At 66.3% G+C, this 22433-nt stretch overlaps 1 protein-coding gene across 1 annotated transcript; it reads right to left on the reverse strand.

The window, feature by feature from the left end:
* Positions 1–951: 951 nt before the first annotated feature.
* LOC147124690 (ADAMTS-like protein 1) lies at positions 952–21817 on the reverse strand. Its single transcript, XM_085991622.1, has 2 exons — positions 21668–21817; positions 952–2317 (listed from the first exon to the last, which is right to left on the reverse strand). The coding sequence occupies exon 2, from the start codon at positions 2133–2135 to the stop codon at positions 1170–1172; it is 966 nt and encodes a 321-aa protein (XP_085847748.1). The 5' UTR covers positions 2136–2317; positions 21668–21817; the 3' UTR covers positions 952–1169.
* Between the last annotated feature and the right edge of the window lie 616 nt (positions 21818–22433).

A 22433-nucleotide genomic window follows, 5' to 3' on the forward strand; every position in this document is an offset into this window, starting at 1 on the left:
CTAACCTCCTATTGAATTTCGTGGGAGGTGTTGGCGGCGCCGCGCCCGGGCGCTAGTTGCTTTGCGCCCCAACAGGAGGCGCAAAGCAACCGAATTTTTCCTCCAGTGTCTTTAGCTAAGTGGCAAGCTGTAGCGGTACCACAGAGTGTCCCTTACTTACCTACATAATTCCCTTTAACTACGTTTGTATAGAGTTTGCATGTTCGGGCCGTTGCCCCTTTAAGAACGCGACCTAACACGATGACGCGGGCAAACGCGATGACGAGGGCAAAAGCGATGACGCGGGTAAACACGAGCCGGCCCAGCTCGACCTTCCGCTCCCACGACAATCGCCGGCCCGGCTCGGCCTCCCGCTCCCGCGACGGCCGCCGGCCCAGCTCGGCCTCCCACTCCCGCGACTTCGGCCGCAACGGCCAGCTGCAGTGCCGGGTGCCGGGTAAACGCGATGACGTCACGTCGCAAGTCACGTGACCGTCCCAAGCGCAGGCAAACGCGATGACGTCATCACGCAAGTCACGTGACTACCCAAGCGCGGGAAGAACGCGATGATGTCATCACGCAATCCACAGGACTGCCTACTCAGTCCTCGTGGCGTCCCCGTCTGGTGAAGACCTATTTTATGGCTCTCTACCTAGCTCTGCAACCTGTTAGAATTCCTCTGTGCCTGCATTAAAAACCTTTTTGATTGTTCTCCTGGAGTCGAACTCGATTATTAAGTAGGAATTCGTCCAATACCTACATCGGTAAACCCGAATACCTACAAAGCATTAATTGATGAACTGTTTTAAAAAATGGTTAACTGTTAAATAGTGTGCGGTATTGCTAGATGTGAATAAAATTACTTGGCAAAATCATTATTCATTTAACAGTTTTGCATTGTATTAGGATTTTTTGAAAACATTATTACTATTACAATAATATTACACTAAAAACTCACTCCAAACATCTGAATAGTGTTATTACTGTAATGCCAGGAGATGATTCAGGCCCACAGCATGGGAACTGAACCATCAGAAATAACACTAGCTTAGGGAGCATTGAATTCATTGGAGTTGTTAGTGTCTGAGGGTTAGAATACATGTGGGAAGAGGATGGACAGTGATGAGTGCTCCAACATATTTACTGATAAGCAATGAACCAGCCACTACACATAATGAATAAAAGCGATCTTACCTATGGCTGTATTTCAACATTTGGCCATTCTTTGTCCAGCTAATGACAGGTTTTGGGTTTCCCTCTGCTTCACACCTCAGCACCAATGTATGCGTCCAGCTAGCCAGCACTACTGTATGGCCCACATCGGCAATGACCTCTGCTGACAGAGGTAACACTTTGGCATTGGTCTTCTGCAGTATTACTGGTGCATTGAACGACTCTTTAGATGCATGAATAGATTCCTTAGAACTGGACCGATCCACTGAGGATAATTTTGGTACTCCATGGCCATCAGTAGTGATTTTATGGAAAGAAGGTTCCACTGAACTGGTATCTGTGTTTCTCTCCTCGTGTTTGAGTTTGGATTCATTGGCATCTGGTTGGCCCTTAGAAATCTCAGCAACTAACTGGGCAATAACATGAGTAGCATAGACATCCTTCCGATCATCAGTCTGCCGTGATATGGCCCGACTAATTTCATCCAGTCTCTCCTGATCTATTACATAGGTTAATGGAACAATAGATTCCATGCTGGCGTCCTCTGCAGACGTGAAGTCCTTATCTGTGGACTCCTGTGACTCCCTTGAATCCAGATTCTCTCGAGACCAACCTTTTATCTCAAGGAGTCTAAGAATAATTCCATCATACTGACTATGGTGGTTTATGAAGAATCGATTTTTGTCTGACTTGCTACCATTCATCCTCAAACCTGGTAGGTATTTGTCCTTTGGACTTACTGCTTCATTTGAGATTCCTTTCCCAACGGCTCCTTCCTGTTTACTGGACGATAGTGATTCAATCAGTTTATTGTTGCTTCCAATTATTTTAATCACAAAATTATCATGCACAGGTCCTGCTACACATGTATAGGTACCTATATTTATTGGCTTCAATCGGTTTATTTTGATATAACCAAAATGAGTGACTGTGACATGGGTAGAGCTTGATAAATGTTTTCCATCTTTCTCCCACGTTACCATAGATTTCCGGAATCTTCTAACAGGACACCTGATGACCACTGATGTTTTAGGAAGCAGATATGCCTGTCCACCAGTGGTGAAGTGGAGTTTTCTTTCTTTCCTTAATTGGACATACACTTTTCGAAGACCCAGTATATGAGGTCCTTGTCGGTGGGCAGGCTTGTATTCCTTTCTGTTCAGTCCTACAGCCAAACAACAGACATTCGAAGCAAATTAAATTTGAGCAGAAAAACACTGGATTTTCTTGTCCAAAGGTTTACTGGTTTGAATGATCTAGACACAGGGCCCTACAATAGGACGCCTGCATGACTACATTTAGAGACAAAGTAGAAACAATGGATTAGAGACACAGAGGGAATCTTGTCTCTCCCCAATCAGTCTTTTTCTAAACCAGATGTTAGGCCCCAAATTTACATATTCAAGGGTCTAACACCTGTTAAAGGACCTGCCTGAGAACGGAGTCAGGTCTCCCCACTCAGGATCCTGCAGTAGCCGCCCCAACCCCCACACCCACCCCTGCCAACCAAAAGGTAAGAACTTCCAAGTTTTGTTTTTTAAGAAACTCCTTCCTGTGGATCCAGGAGAAGCCCGAGTACTTAGCTGATTCCACAGGAGTCACGAACAGCCCCAATGCCATAGCCCGCTCTGACCCCCCGATTCCTATAGCCTGCTCCAAACCAACCCCCCATAGCCCGCTCTGACCCCCCCGATTCCTATAGCCTGCTCCTGACCAACCCCCCATAGCCCGCTCTGACACCCCCGTTCCTATAGCCTGCTCCAAACCAACCCCCCATAGCCCGCTCTGACACCCCCGTTCCTATAGCTTGCTCCTAACCAACCCCCCATAGCCCGCTCTGACCCCCCCGTTCCTATAGCCTGCTCCAAACCACCTCCCCCATAGCCCGCTCTGACCCCTCTTCCCACAGCCTGCTCCAAACCACCCCCGCATAACCCTCTCCGACCCCCCATAGCCCTCTCCGACCCCCCATAGCCCTCTCCGACCCCCCATAGCCCGCTCCGACCCCCCATAGCCCGCTCCGACACCCACTTCCCATAGCCTGTTCCGACTCCTTCTCCATAGCCCGCTCCGACCCCACATAGGCCATTCCGACCCCCCTTCCCATAGCCCGTTCCGACCCCTCCCATTTCCCGCTCCAACCCCCCACAGCCTGCACCAACCCCCCATAGCACACTCCGATCACCCCTCCATAGCCCGCTTCGACTCCCCATAGCGCGCACCAACCCCCCACAGCCCACTCTGATCCCCCCTCCATAGCCCGCTTTGGCCCCTCCCATAGCCCACTCCAAAACCCCCTCCATAGCCCGCTCCAAACACCCCCTCCCATAGCCCACTCCAAAACCCCCTCCAAAGCCCGCTGCAAACACCCCCTCCCACAGCCCACTCCGTCCCCCTCCCATAGCCCGGTCCGACCCCCCTCCCATAGCCTGCTCCAAACACTCCCTCCCATAGCCCGCACCGACCCCCCTCCCATAGCCCGCTCCGACCCCCCTCCCATAGCCTGCTCCAAACACTCCCTCCCATAGCCCGCTCCGACCCCCCTCCCATAGCCCGCTCCGACCCCACCTCCATAGCCCGCTCCGACCCCCCTCCCATAGCCCGCTCCGACCCCACCTCCATAGCCCGCTCCGACCCCCCTCCCATAGCCCGCTCCGACCCCCCTCCCATAGACCGCTCCGACCCCCCTCCCATAGCCCGCTCCGACCCCCCTCCCATAGCCCGCTCCGACCCCCCTCCCATAGCCCGCTCCGAACCCCCTCCCATAGCCCGCTCCGACCCCCCTCCCACAGCCCGCTCCGACCCCCCTCCCATAGCCCGCTCCGACCCCCTCCCATAGCCCGCTCCGACCTCTCTCCCACAGCCCGCTCCGACCTCTCTCCCACAGCCTGCTCCGACCTCTCTCCCACAGCCTGCTCCGACCTCTCTCCCACAGCCCGCTCCGACCTCTCTCCCACAGCCCGCTCCAACCCCCCTCCCACAGCCCGCTCCGACCTCTCTCCCACAGCCCGCTCCAACCCCCCTCCCACAGCCTGCTCCGACCTCTCTCCCACAGCCCGCTCCAACCTCCCTCCCACAGCCCGCTCCGACCTCCCTCCCTCCCACAGCCCGCTCCGACCTCTCTCCCACAGCCCGCTCCGACCCCCCTCCCACAGCCCGCTCCGACCCCCCTCCCACAGCCCGCTCCAACCCCCCTCCCACAGCCCGCTCCGACCTCTCTCCCACAGCCCGCTCCAACCCCCCTCCCACAGCCTGCTCCGACCTCTCTCCCACAGCCTGCTCCGACCTCTCTCCCACAGCCCGCTCCGACCTCCCTCCCACAGCCTGCTCCGACCTCTCTCCCACAGCCTGCTCCGACCTCTCTCCCACAGCCTGCTCCAACCCCCCTCCCACAGCCCGCTCCGACCTCCCTCCCACAGCCCGCTCTGTCCCCCTCCATAGCCCGCTCCGACCCCCCCCATATCCCACTCCGTCCCCCTCCCATAGCCCGCTCCGACCCCCCCCATAGCCTGCTCCAACCTCCCTCCCACAGCCCGCTCCGACCTCTCTCCCACAGCCTGCTCCAACCCCCCTCCCAGAGCCCGCTCCAACCTCCCTCCCACAGCCCGCTCCGACCTCTCTCCCACAGCCTGCTCCGACCTCTCTCCCACAGCCCGCTCCAACCCCCTCCCACAGCCCGCTCCGACCTCCCTCCCATAGCCCGCTCCGACCTCTCTCCCACAGCCCGCTCCAACCCCCCTCCCACAGCCCGCTCCGACCTCCCTCCCACAGCCCGCTCCGACCTCTCTCCCACAGCCCGCTCCGACCTCTCTCCCACAGCCCGCTCCGACCTCCCTCCCACAGCCGGCTCCGACCTCTCTCCCACAGCCTGCTCCAAACCCCCTCCCACAGCCCGCTCCGAACCCCTCCCACAGCCCGCTCCGACCCCCCTCCCACAGACCGCTCCGACCCCCTCCGACCCCCCTCCCACAGCCTGCTCCGACCTCTCTCCCACAGCCCGCTCCGACCTCTCTCCCACAGCCCGCTCCGACCCTCCTCCCACAGCCCGCTCCAAACCCCCTCCCACAGCCCGCTCCGACCTCTCTCCCACAGCCCGCTCCGACCTCTCTCCCACAGCCCGCTCCGACCACTCTCCCACAGCCCGCTCCAAACCCCTCCCACAGCCCGCTCCGACCCCCCTCCCACAGCCCGCTCCAACCCCCCTCCCACAGCCCGCTCCGACCCCCCTCCCACAGCCCGCTCCGACCGCTCTCCCACAGCCCGCTCTGACCGCCCTCCCATAGCCCGCTCCAAACACCCCCTCCATAGCCCGCTCCGACCTCCCTCCCACAGCCCGCTCCGACCTCGCTCCCACAGCCCGCTCCGACCTCCCTCCCACAGCCCGCTCCGACCTCCCTCCCACAGCCCGCTCCGACCTCCCTCCCGCAGCCCGCCCCGACCTCCCTCCCGCAGCCCGCCCCGACCTCCCTCCCGCAGCCCGCCCCGACCTCCCTCCCGCAGCCCGCTCCGACCTCCCTCCCGCAGCCCGCCCCGACCTCCCTCCCGCAGCCCGCTCCGACCTCCCTCCCGCAGCCCGCTCCGACCTCCCTCCCGCAGCCCGCTCCGACCTCCCTCCCGCAGCCGGCTCCGACCTCCCTCCCGCAGCCCGCTCCGACCTCCCTCCCGCAGCCCGCTCCGACCTCCCTCCCGCAGCCCCCTCCGACCCCCCTCCCGCAGCCCGCTCCGACCCCCCTCCCGCAGCCCGCTCCGACCCCCCTCCCACAGCCCGCTCCGACCTCCCTCCCACAGCCCGCTCCGACCTCCCTCCCATAGCTCGCTCCGATCCCCCTCCCATAGCCCGCTCCGACCACACTCCCATAGCCTGCTCCGAACCCCCCGCATAGCCCGCTCCGCCCCCCCATAGCCTGCTCCGACCCCCCCATAGCCCGCTCTGACCCTCCTCCCATAGCCCGCTCTGACTCCCCTCCCATAGCCCGCTCCGACCCCCCTCCCATAGCCCGCTCCGACCCCCCTCCCATTGCCCACTCCGACCCCTCTCCCATAGCCCGCTCCGACCTCCCATAGCCCGCTCCGAACCCCCTCCCACAGCCCGCTCTGTCCCCCTCCCACAGCCTGCTCCCACCCCCCCATAGCCCGCTCCGCCCCCCCATAGCCCGCTCCGACCTCCCTCCCATAGACTGCTCTGTCCCCCTCCCATAGCCCGCACCGACCCACTCCCACAGCCCGCTCCGACACCCCTCGCATAGCCCGCTCTGACCCCTCCCATAGCCCGCTCCGATCCCCCTCCCATAGCCCGCTCCGACCACCCTCCCATAGCCCACTCCGAACCCCCCCCATAGCCCGCTCCGACCCCCTCCCATTGCCCACTCCGACCCCTCTCCCATAGCCCGCTCCGACCTCCTCCCATAGCCCGCTCCGACCCGCTCCCACAGCCCGCTCCGACCTCCCTCCCATAGCCCGCTCCGACCCCGCACCATAGCACGCTCTGACCTCCTCCCATAGCCCACTCCGACCCCGCCCCCATAGCCCGCTCCGACCTCCCTCCCACAGCTCGCTCCAACCTCCCTCCCACAGCCCGCTCTGCCCCCCACCCATAACCCGCTCCGACCCCCCTCCAACAGCACGCTCCGACCCCCCTCCCATAGCCCGCTCCGACCCCCTCCCATAGCCCGCTCCGACCTCTCTCCCACAGCCCGCTCCGACCTCTCTCCCACAGCCTGCTCCGACCTCTCTCCCACAGCCTGCTCCGACCTCTCTCCCACAGCCCGCTCCGACCGCTCTCCCACAGCCCGCTCCGACCTCTCTCCCACAGCCCGCTCCAACCCCCCTCCCACAGCCCACTCCGACCTCTCTCCCACAGCCCGCTCCAACCCCCCTCCCACAGCCTGCTCCGACCTCTCTCCCACAGCCCGCTCCGACCTCCCTCCCACAGCCCGCTCCAACCCCCCTCCCACAGCCCGCTCCGACCTCTCTCCCACAGCCCGCTCCAACCCCCCTCCCACAGCCTGCTCCGACCTCTCTCCCACAGCCTGCTCCGACCTCTCTCCCACAGCCCGCTCCGACCTCCCTCCCACAGCCCGCTCCGACCTCTCTCCCACAGCCCGCTCCGACCCCCCTCCCACAGCCCGCTCCGACCCCCCTCCCACAGCCCGCTCCAACCCCCCTCCCACAGCCCGCTCCGACCTCTCTCCCACAGCCCGCTCCAACCCCCCTCCCACAGCCTGCTCCGACCTCTCCCCACAGCCTGCTCCGACCTCTCTCCCACAGCCCGCTCCGACCTCCCTCCCACAGCCCGCTCCGACCTCTCTCCCACAGCCCGCTCTGTCCCCCTCCATAGCCCGCTCCGACCCCCCCATATCCCACTCCGTCCCCCTCCCAGAGCCCGCTCCGACCCCCCTCCCACAGCCCGCTCCGACCGCTCTCCCACAGCCCGCTCTGACCTCTCTCCCACAGCCCGCTCCGACCTCTCTCCCACAGCCCGCTCCGACCTCTCTCCCACAGCCCGCTCCGACCCCCCTCCCACAGCCCGCTCCGACCTCTCTCCCACAGCCCGCTCCGACCCCCCTCCCACAGCCCGCTCCAAACCCCCTCCCACAGCCCGCTCCGACCTCTCTCCCACAGCCCGCTCCGACCCCCCTCCCACAGCCCGCTCCGACCGCTCTCCCACAGCCTGCTCCGACCTCTCTCCCACAGCCCGCTCCGACCACTCTCCCACAGCCCGCTCCAAACCCCTCCCACAGCCCGCTCCGACCCCCCTCCCACAGCCCGCTCCGACCGCTCTCCCACAGCCCGCTCTGACCTCCCTCCCATAGCCCGCTCCAAACACCCCCTCCATAGCCCGCTCCGACCTCCCTCCCACAGCCCGCTCCGACCTCTCTCCCACAGCCCGCTCCGACCCCCCTCCCACAGCCCGCTCCGTCCGCTCTCCCACAGCCTGCTCCGACCTCCCTCCCACAGCCCGCTCCGACCTCTCTCCCACAGCCCGCTCCGAACCCCCTCCCACAGCCCGCTCCGACCGCTCTCCCACAGCCTGCTCCGACCTCCCTCCCACAGCCCGCTCCGACCTCTCTCCCACAGCCCGCTCCGACCTCTCTCCCACAGCCCGCTCCGACCCCCCTCCCACAGCCCGCTCCGACCGCTCTCCCACAGCCCGCTCCGACCTCTCTCCCACAGCCCGCTCCGACCGCTCTCCCACAGCCCGCTCCAACCCCCCTCCCACAGCCCGCTCCAACCCCCCTCCCACAGCCCGCTCCGACCCCCCTCCCACAGCCCGCTCCGACCCCCCTCCCACAGCCCGCTCCGACCGCTCTCCCACAGCCCGCTCTGACCGCCCTCCCATAGCCCGCTCCAAACACCCCCTCCATAGCCCGCTCCGACCTCCCTCCCACAGCCCGCTCCGACCTCGCTCCCACAGCCCGCTCCGACCTCGCTCCCACAGCCCGCTCCGACCTCCCTCCCACAGCCCGCTCCGACCTCCCTCCCGCAGCCCGCTCCGACCTCCCTCCCGCAGCCCGCCCCGACCTCCCTCCCGCAGCCCGCCCCGACCTCCCTCCCGCAGCCCGCCCCGACCTCCCTCCCGCAGCCCGCTCCGACCTCCCTCCCGCAGCCCGCTCCGACCTCCCTCCCGCAGCCCGCTCCGACCTCCCTCCCGCAGCCCGCTCCGACCTCCCTCCCGCAGCCCGCTCCGACCTCCCTCCCGCAGCCCGCTCCGACCTCCCTCCCGCAGCCGGCTCCGACCTCCCTCCCGCAGCCCGCTCCGACCTCCCTCCCGCAGCCCGCTCCGACCTCCCTCCCGCAGCCCCCTCCGACCCCCCTCCCGCAGCCCGCTCCGACCCCCCTCCCGCAGCCCGCTCCCACCCCCCTCCCACAGCCCGCTCCGACCTCCCTCCCACAGCCCGCTCCGACCTCCCTCCCATAGCTCGCTCCGATCCCCCTCCCATAGCCCGCTCCGACCACACTCCCATAGCCTGCTCCGAACCCCCCCCATAGCCCGCTCCGCCCCCCCATAGCCTGCTCCGACCCCCCCATAGCCCGCTCTGACCCTCCTCCCATAGCCCGCTCTGACTCCCCTCCCATAGCCCGCTCCGACCCCCCTCCCATAGCCCGCTCCGACCCCCCTCCCATTGCCCACTCCGACCCCTCTCCCATAGCCCGCTCCGACCTCCCATAGCTCGCTCCGAACCCCCTCCCACAGCCCGCTCTGTCCCCCTCCCACAGCCTGCTCCCACCCCCCCATAGCCCGCTCCGCCCCCCCATAGCCCGCTCCGACCTCCCTCCCATAGACTGCTCTGTCCCCCTCCCATAGCCCGCACCGACCCACTCCCACAGCCCGCTCCGACACCCCTCGCATAGCCCGCTCTGACCCCTCCCATAGCCCGCTCCGATCCCCCTCCCATAGCCCGCTCCGACCACCCTCCCATAGCCCACTCCGAACCCCCCCCATAGCCCGCTCTGCCCCCCCATAGCCTGCTCCGACCCCCCCATAGCCCGCTCTGACCCTCCTCCCATAGCCCGCTCCAACTCCCCTCCCATAGCCCGCTCCGACCCCCTCCCATTGCCCACTCCGACCCCTCTCCCATAGCCCGCTCCGACCTCCTCCCATAGCCCGCTCCGACCCCCTCCCACAGCCCGCTCCGACCTCCCTCCCATAGCCCGCTCCGACCCCGCCCCATAGCACGCTCTGACCTCCTCCCATAGCCCACTCCGACCCCGCCCCCATAGCCCGCTCCGACCTCCCTCCCACAGCTCGCTCCGACCTCCCTCCCACAGCCCGCTCTGCCCCCCACCCATAACCCGCTCCGACCCCCCTCCAACAGCACGCTCCGACCCCCCTCCCATAGCCCGCTCCGACCCCCTCCCATAGCCCGCTCCGACCTCTCTCCCACAGCCCGCTCCGACCTCTCTCCCACAGCCTGCTCCGACCTCTCTCCCACAGCCTGCTCCGACCTCTCTCCCACAGCCCGCTCCGACCTCTCTCCCACAGCCCGCTCCGACCCCCCTCCCACAGCCCGCTCCGACCTCTCTCCCACAGCCCGCTCCGACCCCCCTCCCACAGCCTGCTCCGACCTCTCCAACAGCCTGCTCCGACCTCTCTCCCACAGCCCACTCCAACCTCCCTCCCACAGCCCGCTCCGACCTCTCTCCCACAGCCCGCTCCGACCCCCCTCCCACAGCCCGCTCCGACCCCCCTCCCACAGCCTGCTCCAACCCCCCTCCCACAGCCCGCTCCGACCTCTCTCCCACAGCCCGCTCCAACCCCCCTCCCACAGCCTGCTCCGACCTCCCTCCCACAGCCCGCTCCAACCCCCCTCCCACAGCCTGCTCCGACCTCTCCCCACAGCCTGCTCCGACCTCTCTCCCACAGCCCGCTCCGACCTCCCTCCCACAGCCTGCTCCGACCTTTCTCCCACAGCCTGCTCCGACCTCTCTCCCACAGCCTGCTCCAACCCCCCTCCCACAGCCCGCTCCGACCTCCCTCCCACAGCCCGCTCTGTCCCCCTCCATAGCCCGCTCCGACCCCCCCATATCCCACTCCGTCCCCCTCCCATAGCCCGCTCCGACCCCCCCCATATCCCACTCCGACCTCCCTCCCACAGCCTGCTCCAACCCCCCTCCCAGAGCCCGCTCCAACCTCCCTCCCACAGCCCGCTCCGACCTCTCTCCCACAGCCTGCTCCGACCTCTCTCCCACAGCCCGCTCCAACCCCCCTCCCACAGCCCGCTCCGACCTCCCTCCCATAGCCCGCTCCGACCTCTCTCCCACAGCCCGCTCCAACCCCCCTCCCACAGCCCGCTCCGACCTCCCTCCCACAGCCCGCTCCGACCTCTCTCCCACAGCCCGCTCCGACCCCCCTCCCACAGCCCGCTCCGACCGCTCTCCCACAGCCTGCTCCGACCTCTCTCCCACAGCCCGCTCCGACCACTCTCCCACAGCCCGCTCCAAACCCCTCCCACAGCCCGCTCCGACCCCCCTCCCACAGCCCGCTGCGACCGCTCTCCCACAGCCCGCTCTGACCTCCCTCCCACAGCCCGCTCCGACCTCTCTCCCACAGCCCGCTCCGACCTCTCTCCCACAGCCCGCTCCGACCTCTCTCCCACAGCCCGCTCCGACCTCTCTCCCACAGCCCGCTCCGACCCCCCTCCCACAGCCCGCTCCGACCTCTCTCCCACAGCCCGCTCCGACCCCCCTCCCACAGCCCGCTCCAAACCCCCTCCCACAGCCCGCTCCGACCTCTCTCCCACAGCCCGCTCCGACCTCTGTTCCACAGCCCGCTCCGACCCCCCTCCCACAGCCCGCTCCGACCTCTCTCCCACAGCCCGCTCCGACCCCCCTCCCACAGCCCGCTCCGACCTCTCTCCCACAGCCCGCTCCGACCTCTCTCCCACAGCCCGCTCCGAACCCCCTCCCACAGCCCGCTCCGACCGCTCTCCCACAGCCTGCTCCGACCTCTCTCCCACAGCCCGCTCCGACCACTCTCCCACAGCCCGCTCCTAACCCCTCCCACAGCCCGCTCCGACCGCTCTCCCACAGCCCGCTCTGACCTCCCTCCCATAGCCCGCTCCAAACACCCCCTCCATAGCCCGCTCCGACCTCCCTCCCACAGCCCGCTCCGACCTCGCTCCCACAGCCCGCTCCGACCTCTCTCCCACAGCCCGCTCCGACCCCTCTCCCACAGCCCGCTCCGACCCCCCTCCCACAGCCCGCTCCGACCCCCCTCCCACAGCCCGCTCCGACCGCTCTCCCACAGCCTGCTCCGACCTCTCTCCCACAGCCCGCTCCGACTGCTCTCCCACAGCCCGCTCCAACCCCCCTCCCACAGCCCGCTCCAACCCCCCTCCCACAGCCCGCTCCGAACCCCCCCCATAGCCCGCTCCGCCCCCCCATAGCCTGCTCCGACCCCCCCATAGCCCGCTCTGACCCTCCTCCCATAGCCCGCTCCAACTCCCCTCCCATAGCCCGCTCCGACCCCCCTCCCATTGCCCACTCCGACCCCTCTCCCATAGCCCGCTCCGACCTCCTCCCATAGCCCGCTCCGACCCCCTCCCATAGCCCACTCCGACCCCGCCCCCATAGCCCGCTCCGACCTCCCTCCCACAGCTCGCTCCGACCTCCCTCCCACAGCCCGCTCTGCCCCCCACCCATAACCCGCTCCGACCCCCCTCCAACAGCACGCTCCGACCCCCCTCCCATAGCCCGCTTCGACCCCTCCTCCTACAGCACGCTCCGACCCCCCTCCCATAGCCCGCTCCGTTCACCTCCCACAGCCTGCTCCACCCCCTCCCATAGCCCGCTCCACCCCCTCCCATAGCCCGCTTCGACCCCTCCTCCTACAGCACGCTCCGACCCCCCTCCCATAGCCCGCTCCGTTCACCTCCCACAGCCTGCTCCACCCCCTCCCATAGCCCGCTCCGCCCCCTCCCATAGCCCGCTCCGACCCCCCTCCCAAAGCCTTCTCCGACCCCCCTCCCATAGCCCGCTCCAAACACCCCCTCCCATAGCCCGCTCCGACCCCCCTCCCATAGCCCGCACCGACCCCCCTCCCATAACCCGCTCCGACCCCCCTCCCAAAGCCCTCTCCGACCCCCCTCCCATAGCCCGCTCCAAACACCCCCTCCCATAGCCCGCTCCGACCCCCCTCCCATAGCCCGCACCGACCCCCTCCCATAACCCGCTCCGACCCCCCTCCCATAGCCCACTCCAAACACCCCCTCCCATAGCCCGCTCCGACCCCCCTCCCAAAGCCCTCTCCGACCCCCCTCCCATAGCCCGCTCCAAACACCCCCTCCCATAGCCCGCTCCGACCCCCCTCCCATAGCCCGCACCGACCCCCCTCCCATAGCCCGCACCGACCCCCCTCCCATAACCCGCTCCGACCCCCCCCCATAACCAGCTCTGACCCACCCATAGCCGGCTCCGACTCCCACCATAACCCGCTCCGAGCCCCCCATAGCTCGCTCCGACCCCCCGATAACCCGCTCTGACCCCCCCATAGCAAGCTCCGACCCCACCCCTCATAGCCGGCTCCGACCCCCCCCCGATATCCCGCTCCGCCCCCCCATAGCCTGCTCCGACCCCCCCATAGCCCACTCCGCCCCCCCATAGCCTGCTCCGACCGCCCCCATAGCCCGCTCCGCCCCACCATTGCCGGCTCCACCCGCCCATAGCCCACTCCGACCCTCCATAACCCGCTCCGACCCTCCAAAGCCCGCTCCGACCCTCCATAGCCCGCTCCGACCCCCCCAATAGCCCGCTCCGACCCCCCATAACCCGCTCCGACCCCCCATAACCCGCTCCGACCCCCCAATAGCCCGCTCCGACCCCCCATAACCAGCTCCGACCCCCCATAACCCGCTCCGACCCTCCATAGCCCGCTCCGACCCCCCCATAGCCCGCTCCAACCCCCCATAACCCGATCCGACTCCCCAATAACCTGCTCCGACCCCCCATAGCCGGCTCCGACTCCCCCATAGCTCGCTCCGAGCCCCCCCATAGCCCGCTCCGACCCCACCATAACCGGCTCCGACCCCCCATAGCTCGATCCGACCCCACCATAACCGGCTCCGACACCCCATAGCCTGCTCTGAACCCCCATAGCCCGCTCCGAATCCCCCATAGCCCGCTCCGACCCCCCTCCCACAGCCCACTCCGCCCCTCCCATAGCCCGCTCTGTTCCCCTCCCATAGCCCGCTCCGACCCCCCTCCCACAGCCCGCTCCGCCCCTCCCATAGCCCGCTCTGTTCCCCTCCCATAGCCCGCTCCGACCTCCCGCCCACAGCCCGCTCCGTCCCCCTCCCACAGCCCGCTTCGCCCCTCCCACAGCTCGCTCCGACCCCCCCTCCCATAGCCCGCTCCGAACTCCCTCCCACAGCCCGCTCCGCCCCTCCCACAGCCCGCTCCGACCCCCCTCCCATAGCCTGCTCCGACCTCCCTCCCACAGCCCGCTCCCGCTCGCTCCTCCCACAGCCCGCTCCGCCCCCTCCCACAGCCCGCTCCGACCCCCCCTCCCATAGCCCGCTCCGAACTCCCTCCCACAGCCTGCTCCGCCCCCTCCTCCCATAGCCCGCTCTGTCCCCCCACCCACAGCCCGCTCCGACATCCCTCCCATAGCCCGCTCCGACCCCCCCCAATAGCCGGCTCCGACCCCTCCCATAGCCCGCTCCAACCCCACCTCTATAGCCCGCTCCGACCTGCCCTCCATAACCCGCTCCGACCCTCGCTCCATAGCCAGCTCCGACCCCCCCTCCATAGCCCGCTCCGACCCACCCTCCATAGCCCACTCCGACCCCTCCATAGCCCGCTCCGACCCTCCCTCCATAGCCCGCTCCGACCCTCCCTCCATAGCCCGCTCCGACCCCCCCCTCCATAGCCCGCTCCGACCCCCCCATAGTCCGCTCCAACCCCACCTCCATAGCCTGCTCCGACCCCCCCATAGCCCGCTCCAACCACCCCCCATAGCTCGCTCCGACCCCCCCATAACCCGCTCTGACCCCCCCATAGCAAGCTCCGACACCACCCCCAATAGCCGGCTCCGACCCCCCCCCATATCCTGCTCCGCCCCCCCATAGCCTGCTCTGACTCCCCCATATCCCGCTCCCGCCCCCCCATAGCCTGCTCCGACCCCCCGATAGCCCGCTCCGACCCCCCATAGCCCGCTCCGACCCCCTGTGGTGATTATTCTTTATGTTTAGTAAGAAGTATTGTGATTGGTTGTTTGTTTCCTGCCTTGGGATATATGCTGTAATCTCATTGGTAGTTGATGTCATGTGATTTGTGGTGGCCATCTTAAATTCAGTTCTTTCCAGCCTTTAGTTGGGACTGGGTGTTGAAGATGTGCTACAGGATTTGTAAGTTAATAAAGCCTAGATTAGAAAGGTAAATCTATTCTTTATTTCACCCCCCCATAACCCGCACCGACTGCCCAATAGCCCGCTCTGACCCTCCATAGCCCGCTCGCTCCGACCCCCCATAGCCCGCTCCAACCCCCCATAACCCGCTCCGACTCCCCAATAACCCGCTCCGACCCCCCAAAGCCGGCTCCGACTCCCCCATAACCTGCTCCATCCCCCTCCCACAGCCCGCTCCGTCCCCCTCCCACAGCCCGCTCCGTCCCCCTCCCATAGCCCGCTCCGACCCCCCCACCCATAGCTCGCTCCGAACCCCCTCCCATAGCCCAATCGAACCCCACCTCCACAGCCCGCTCAGAACCCCCCATAGCCCGCTCCGACCCTCCCTCCATAGCCCGCTCCGACCCCTCCTCCATAGCCCGCTCCGGCCCCACCTCCATAGCCCGCTCCGACGCTCCCTCCATAGCCCGCTCCGACCCCCCATAGCCTGCTCCAAACCCCCATAGCCCGCTCCGCACCCCCATAGCCTGCTCCAAACCCCCATAGCCCGCTCCGCCCCCCCCATGGCCTGCTCCAACCCCCCCCATAGCCCGCTCCGACCCCCCCATAGCCGCTCCGATCCCCCATAGCCCGCTCCGACCCTCCATAGCCCACTCCGACCCTCCCATAGTCTGCTCCGACCATCCGTAGCCCGCTCCGACCCCCACCATAACCCGCTCCGAGCCCCCCATAGCTCGCTCCGACCTCCCCATAACCCGCTCTGACCCCCCCATAGCAAGCTCCGACCCCCCCCCCCATAGCCGGCCCCGACCCCCCCCATATCCTGCTCCGCCCTGCCATAGCCTGCTTTGACCCCCCAATAGCCCACTCCGACCCCCAATAGCCCGCTCCGACCCGCCCATAGCCCGCTCCGACCCTCCATAGCCCACTCTGCCCCCCCCATAGACTGCTCCAACCCCACCTCTATAGCCCACTCCGACACTCCATAACCCGCTCCCACCCCCCAATAGCCCGCTCCGACCCCCCTATAGCCCGCTCCGACCACCCAATAGCCCGGTCCGACACCCCCATAGCCCGCGCCGACCCCCCATAACCTGCTCCGACGCCCCAATATCCCACTCCGACGCCCCAATATCCCACTCCGACCCTCCATAGCCCGCTCCAACCCTCCATAGCCTGCTCCAACTCCCCAATAGCCCGCTCCGAACCCCCCATAGCCCGCACCGACCCCCACATAGCCCGCTCCAACCCCCCCATAGCCCGCTCCAAACCCTATAACCCATTACGACTCCCCAATAACCCGCTCCGTCCCCCCATAGCCGGCTCCAACTCCCCCATAACCTGCTCCGTCCCCCTCCCACAGCCCGCTCCGTCCCCCTCCCATAGCCCGCTCCGACCCCCCTCCATAGCTCGCTCCGACCCCCCCCTCCATAGCCCGCTCCGACCCTCCCTCCATAGCCTGCTCCGACCCCCCCTCCATAGCCCGCTCCGACCCCCCCATAGCCCGCTCCAACCCCACCTCCATAGCCTGCTCCGACCCCCCCATAGCCCGCTCCGACCACCCCCCATAGCCTGCTCCGACCACCCCCCATAGCTCGCTCCGACCCCCCCATAACCTGCTCTGACCACCCCATAGCCTGCTCCGACCCCCCCATAGCCCGCTCCGACCACCCCCCATAGCTCGCTCCGACCCCCCCATAACCTGCTCTGACCCCCCCATAGCAAGCTCCGACCCCACCCCCCATAGCCGGCTTCGATCCCCCCCCATATCCTGCTCCGCCCCCCCATAGCCTGCTCCGATGCCCCCATAGCCCGCTCCGCCCCCACATTGCCCACTCCGACCCCCCCATAGCCCGCTCCGACCCTCCATTGCCCGCTTCAACCCCACCTCCATAGCCCGCTCCGACTCGCCCTCCATAGCCCGCTCCGACCCTCCCTCCATATCCCGCTCCGACCCTCCCTCCATATCCCGCTCCGACCCCCCTCCATAGCCCGCTCCGAACCCCCTCCCATAGCTCGCTCCGACCCTCCCACAGCCCGCTCCGACCCCCCCATAGCCCCGCTCCGACCCCTCCATAGCCCGCTTCAACCTCCCATAAACAGCTCCGACTCTCCAATAACCCGCTCCGACCCCCATAGCCAGCTCCGATCCCCCCATAGCCCGCTCCGACCCCCCCATAGCCCGCTCCGACTCCCCCATAACCCGCTCCGAATCCTTCATAGCCCGCTCCGACTCCCCCATAGCCCGCTCCCGACTCCCCCATAGCCCGCTCCGAATCGCCCATAGCCGGCTCCGAATCGCCCATAGCCCGCTCCGACCCCCCCCATAGCCCGCTCCGACCCCCCCATAACCCGCTCCGACCACCCATAGCCTGCTCTGAACCCCCATAGCCCGCTCCGACTCCCCCATAGCCTGCTCCGACCCCCCATAGCCCGCTCCGACCCCCCCCATAGCCCGCTCCGACTCCCCCATAGCCCGCTCCGACCCCCCATAGCCCGCTCCGACCCCCGCATAGCCCGCTCCGACTCCCCCATAGCCCGCTCCGACCCCCCCATAACCCGCTCCGACCACCCATAGCCTGCTCTGAACCCCCATAGCCCGCTCCGACCCCCCATAGCCCGCTCCGACCCCCCATAGCCCACTCCGACCCCCCCCATAGCCCGCTCCAGCCCCCCATAACCCACTCTGACTCCCCAATAGCCCGCTCCAACCTCCCATAAACAGCTCCGACTCTCCAATAACCCGCTCTGACACCCACAGCCAGCTCCGACTCCCACATAGCTCACTCCGACCCCCTCCATAGCCCGCTCCGACCCCCCATAGCCCGCTCCGACTCCCCCATAACCCGCTCCGAATCCTTCATAGCCCGCTCCGACTCCCCCATAGCCCGCTCCGACTCCCCCCATAGCCCGCTCCGAATCCCCCATAGCCCACTCCGAATCCCCCATAGCCCGCTCCGACTCCCCCATAGCCTGCTCCGACTCCCTCATAGCCTGCTCCGACCCCCGCATAGCCGCTCCGACCCCCCCATAACCTGCTCCGACCCCCCACAGCCCGCTCCTACTCCCCCATAGCTCGTTCCGACTCCCCAGTAGACCGCTCCGACCCCCGATAGCTGGCTCCGACACCCCAATAACCCGCTCCGACTCCCTCAAAACCCGCTCCGAATCCCCAATAGCCCGCTCCAACACCCCCATAGCCCGCTCCGACACCCCCATAGCCCGCTCCGACACCCCTCCCATAGCCCGCTCTGCCCCCTCCCATAGCCCGCTCCGACCCCCCTCCCATAGCTCACTCCGACCCCCCTCCATAGCCCGCTCCGCCCCCTCCCATAGCCCGCTCCGACCCCCCTCCCATAGCCCACTCAGACCCCCCTCCCATAGCCCGCTCCGACCCCCCCATAGCCTGCTCTGACACCCCCTCCATAGCCCGCTCCGACCTCCCTCCCATAGCTCCCTCCGCCCCCTCCCATAGACTGCTCCGCCCCCCCTCCCATAGCCCACTCTGACCCCCCTCCCATAGCCCGCTCCGACCCCCCCATAGCCTGCTCTGACCCCCTCCCATAGCCCGCCCCGACCCCCCTCCCATAGCGCGCCCTGCCCCCCTCCCGTAGCCCGCTTCGTCCCTCTCCCATAGCCCGCTCCGACCCCCCCATAACCCGCTCCGACCCCCCCATAACCCGCTCCGACCCCCCCATAGCCTGCTCCGACCCCCAAAAGCCCGCTCCGACACCCCCATAGCCCACTCCGAACCCCCCATAGCCCGCTCCGACACCCCCATAGCCCGCTCCGACCCTCCATAGCCCGCTCCTTCCCCCTACAGCTCGCTCCGATCCCCCTATAACCCGCTCCGACCCCCCATAGCACACTCTGACGCCCCCCCCCACATAGCCGGCTCCGACCCCCACACATAACCCGCTCCGACCCCCCGATAGCCCGCTCCGCCCCCCTCCCACAGCCCGCTCTGACCCCCCTCCCGTAGCCAGCTTCGTCCCTCTGCCATAGCCCGCTCCGACCCTCCCATAACCCGCTCCGACCCCCCGATAGCCCCGCTCCGACCCTCCCACAGCCCACTCCGACTCCCCCATAACCCGCTCCGACCGCCCCATAGCCCGCACCGACCCCCCTCCCACAGTCCGCTCTGACCCCCCTCCCACAGCCCGCTCCGCCGCCCTCCCACAGCCCGCTCCATCCCCCTCCCACAGCCCGCTCCGACCCCCCTCCCACAGCCCGCTCCGACCCCCCCATAGCCCGCTCCGACTCCCCCATAACCCGCTCCGACTCCCCAATAGCCCGCTCCGACACCCCCATAGCCCCGCTCCGACTCCCCCATAGCCCGCTCCGACTGCCCAATAGCCCGCACCGAATCCCCCATAGCCCGCTCCGACCCCCCCATAGCCCGCTCCGACTCCCCCATAGCCCGCTCCGACTCCCCAATAGCCCGCACCGAATCCCCCATAGCCCGCTCCGACCCCCCCATAGCCTGCTCCGACCCCCCCATAGCCCGCTCCGACTCCCCAATAGCCCGCACCGAATCCCCCATAGCCCGCTCCGACTCCCCCCATAGCCCGCTCCGCCTCCCAATAGCCCGCACCGAATCCCCCATAGCCCGCTCCGACCCCCCCCATAGCCCGCTCCGACTCCCCCATAGCCCGCTCCGACCCCCCCATAGCCCGCTCCGACCCCCCCCCATAGCCCGCTCCGACTCCCCAATACCCAGCACCGAATCCCCCATAGCCCGCTTCGACTCCCCCATAGCCCGCTCCGACCCCCCCATAGCCCGCTCCGACCCCCCCATAGCCCGCTCCGACTCCCCCCCATAGCTCGCTCCGACTCCCCCATAACCTGCTCCGACTCCCCCATAGCCCGCTCCGAATCCTCCATAGCCCGCACCGAATCCTCCATAGCCCGCTCTGACCCCCAATCGCCCCCACCCAGTCACCAGCTCTGACCCCCCCTCCGCCCCCGCCCAGTCACCCGCTCCGACCCCCATCCGCCCCCACCCAGTCACCCGCTCCGACCCGTTCGCCCCCGTCCAATCACCCGCTCCGACCCCCCTCCACCCCCGCCCAGTCACCCGCTCCGACCCCCCCTCCACCCCCAACCAGTCACCCGCTCCAACCCCCCTCCGCCCCCGCCCAGTCACCCACTCTGACCCCCATCTGCCCGCGCCCAGTCACTCGCTCCGACCCTCCTCCGCCCCCAACCAGTCACCCGCTCAGACCCCCCTCCCGACCCGCCCAGTCACCTGCTCTGACCCCCCTCCTCCCCCACCCAGTCACCCGCTCCGACCCCCCTCCGCCCCCACCCAGTCACCCACCCCCTCTGCCCCCGCCCAGTCACCCACCCCTCCGCCCCCGCCCAGTCACCCCGCTCCGACCCCCAATCGCCCCCACCCAGTCACCCGCTCCGACCCCCAATCACCCCCGCCCAGTCACCTGTTCCGACCCCCAATCGCCCCGCCCAGTTATCCGCTCCAACCCCCAATCACCCCCCCAGTCACCCGCTCCGACCCCTTCCGCCCTCGCCCAGTCACCCGCTCCGACCCCGCCCAGTCACCCGCTCCGACCTCCATCCGCCCCCGCCCAGTCACCCGCTCCGACCCCCCCTCTGCCCCTTCCCAGTCACCCGCTCCGATCCCCCTCCGCCCCCGCCCAGCCACCCGCTCCGCCCCCCCCTCCGCCCCCGCCCAGCCACCTGCTCCGCCCCCGCCCAGTCACCCGCTACGACCAACCTCCGCCCCCACCCAGTCACCCGCTATGACCCCCTGCCACCCCCACCCAGTCACCCGCTCCAACCCCCCTCCGACCCCGCTCAGTCACATGCTCTGACCCCTCTCCGCCCCCGCCCACTCACACCCGCTCCGACCCCTCTCCGCCCCCCGCCCAGTCACCCGCTCCGACCCCCCTCCGACCCTGCTCAGTCACATGCTCTGACCCCTCTCCGCCCCCTCCCAGTCACCCACTCCGACCCCCCGCTGCCGCCCAGCCCTCTCTGACCCCCCTGTGCCCCCGCCCAGTCGCCTGCTCCAACCCCCCTCCGCCCCCGCCCAGTCACTCCCCATAGCCTGCTTCGACACCCCCAACCCCTGCCCAATAGCACTAGCAGCTCGCCCCCGATTATTCAGACAACGTGCATAGATTGTCAAAACACTCGTGGAGAATCTAAAGCTGCACAACAAGGCAGCGCACAGGAATATTATCGTGAAAGGAGAAATTGATATATATGGTATCTCCAACTGACCAATCAGAAAATAATATCGATGGTGGTCACAGAATAGTTTATAGCCTGGACCATCTTATCTCTGGGCTGAGCGATTGGAAGCAGAGGTGGTTCAAGGGTAAATAAGGATTTTAAAATGATGCTTTGTCGTGAATATTAAAATGGCTGTGAAATCATAACAGTTGCAAGATAAATATTGGCGCTTGTTTAGGTTTACTTGAAACAAATAAACAATTGAATGTTTTTGGTACACAATTTTGGAATTTTTATCTTCTGTCACATATAGAACTACTGCAGAAAGTTATCACATTTAGAACTGTCTCAAAAACATCCTCGTATTTTAAAACAGAAAATATCAAATTGCTATTATCCATTATTTCTGTTTATAAATTTAAATGCAATATTTAAATTATTCTAAAAAAGGTAAAACACGAAATGATTGAACTTACTGGCACAAGGTGTGAAGGAGCACGGTCTGAGCAATGGCAGGCGAGGCAGATTGGCACAATCGGAGAAGTTTCGAGTGTTAGAAACACCATCTCTACCGATTTTCCTGCAAACCACATCACGTCTCTGTGTACCTTCCCCACAGGTTGTGGAACACTAGTGACATGGATAAAGGGCACTTCTGTTATATTATCAATATAAAAACGAAGGCCTAAAATTTGGTTGCTTTGCGCCTCCCATTAGTGCCCTCTTGGGGCGCTAACAGGGCGCAAAGCAACTAGCGCCCGGGCACGGCACTGCCAACGCCTCCTGCGAAATTCAGCGGGATGTTAGCAGTGATGGTAACCGTTAGCATACCGCATCACTGTGCCGCTGGCGATGACGTCATCGCCGTGTGCAGCGCCCTGGCCGCGATCTTCGGGAGCGCCCCCTGACTTACCACTATGTCCGACGGGGTCAGGGGGGCCTACCTGCGGCTGGGGTGGCGCTAATTAAAGGCGAGATGCCAGGCGGCCATTTTTGTTGCTGGCTGCCTGCCAGCACCTGCCCCCGTTGCTGCGATATTCACTCACAGTGCCAAAACGTGGGAGGTGGGGCGCTTCTAGTAGCACCCCCGCTTGCCTCTTGGGGCGCTAACAATGAAGTTCAGCCGCGGGGGCGCTAATTTTTTCAGGTGCTAAAAGTAGCGCCCCAGCAAAGTTTTTCCCCTTAAAAGTCTATAGCCTAACAGGAAGTGCTTGAAGGCTGAGTTAGTGCTTCGAGGCTGGT

The sequence above is a fragment of the Somniosus microcephalus genome, chromosome 1, assembly GCF_052327205.1.
Source record: "Somniosus microcephalus isolate GS21.2 chromosome 1, FLI_Smic_1.0, whole genome shotgun sequence".
NCBI lineage: Eukaryota > Metazoa > Chordata > Chondrichthyes > Squaliformes > Somniosidae > Somniosus > Somniosus microcephalus.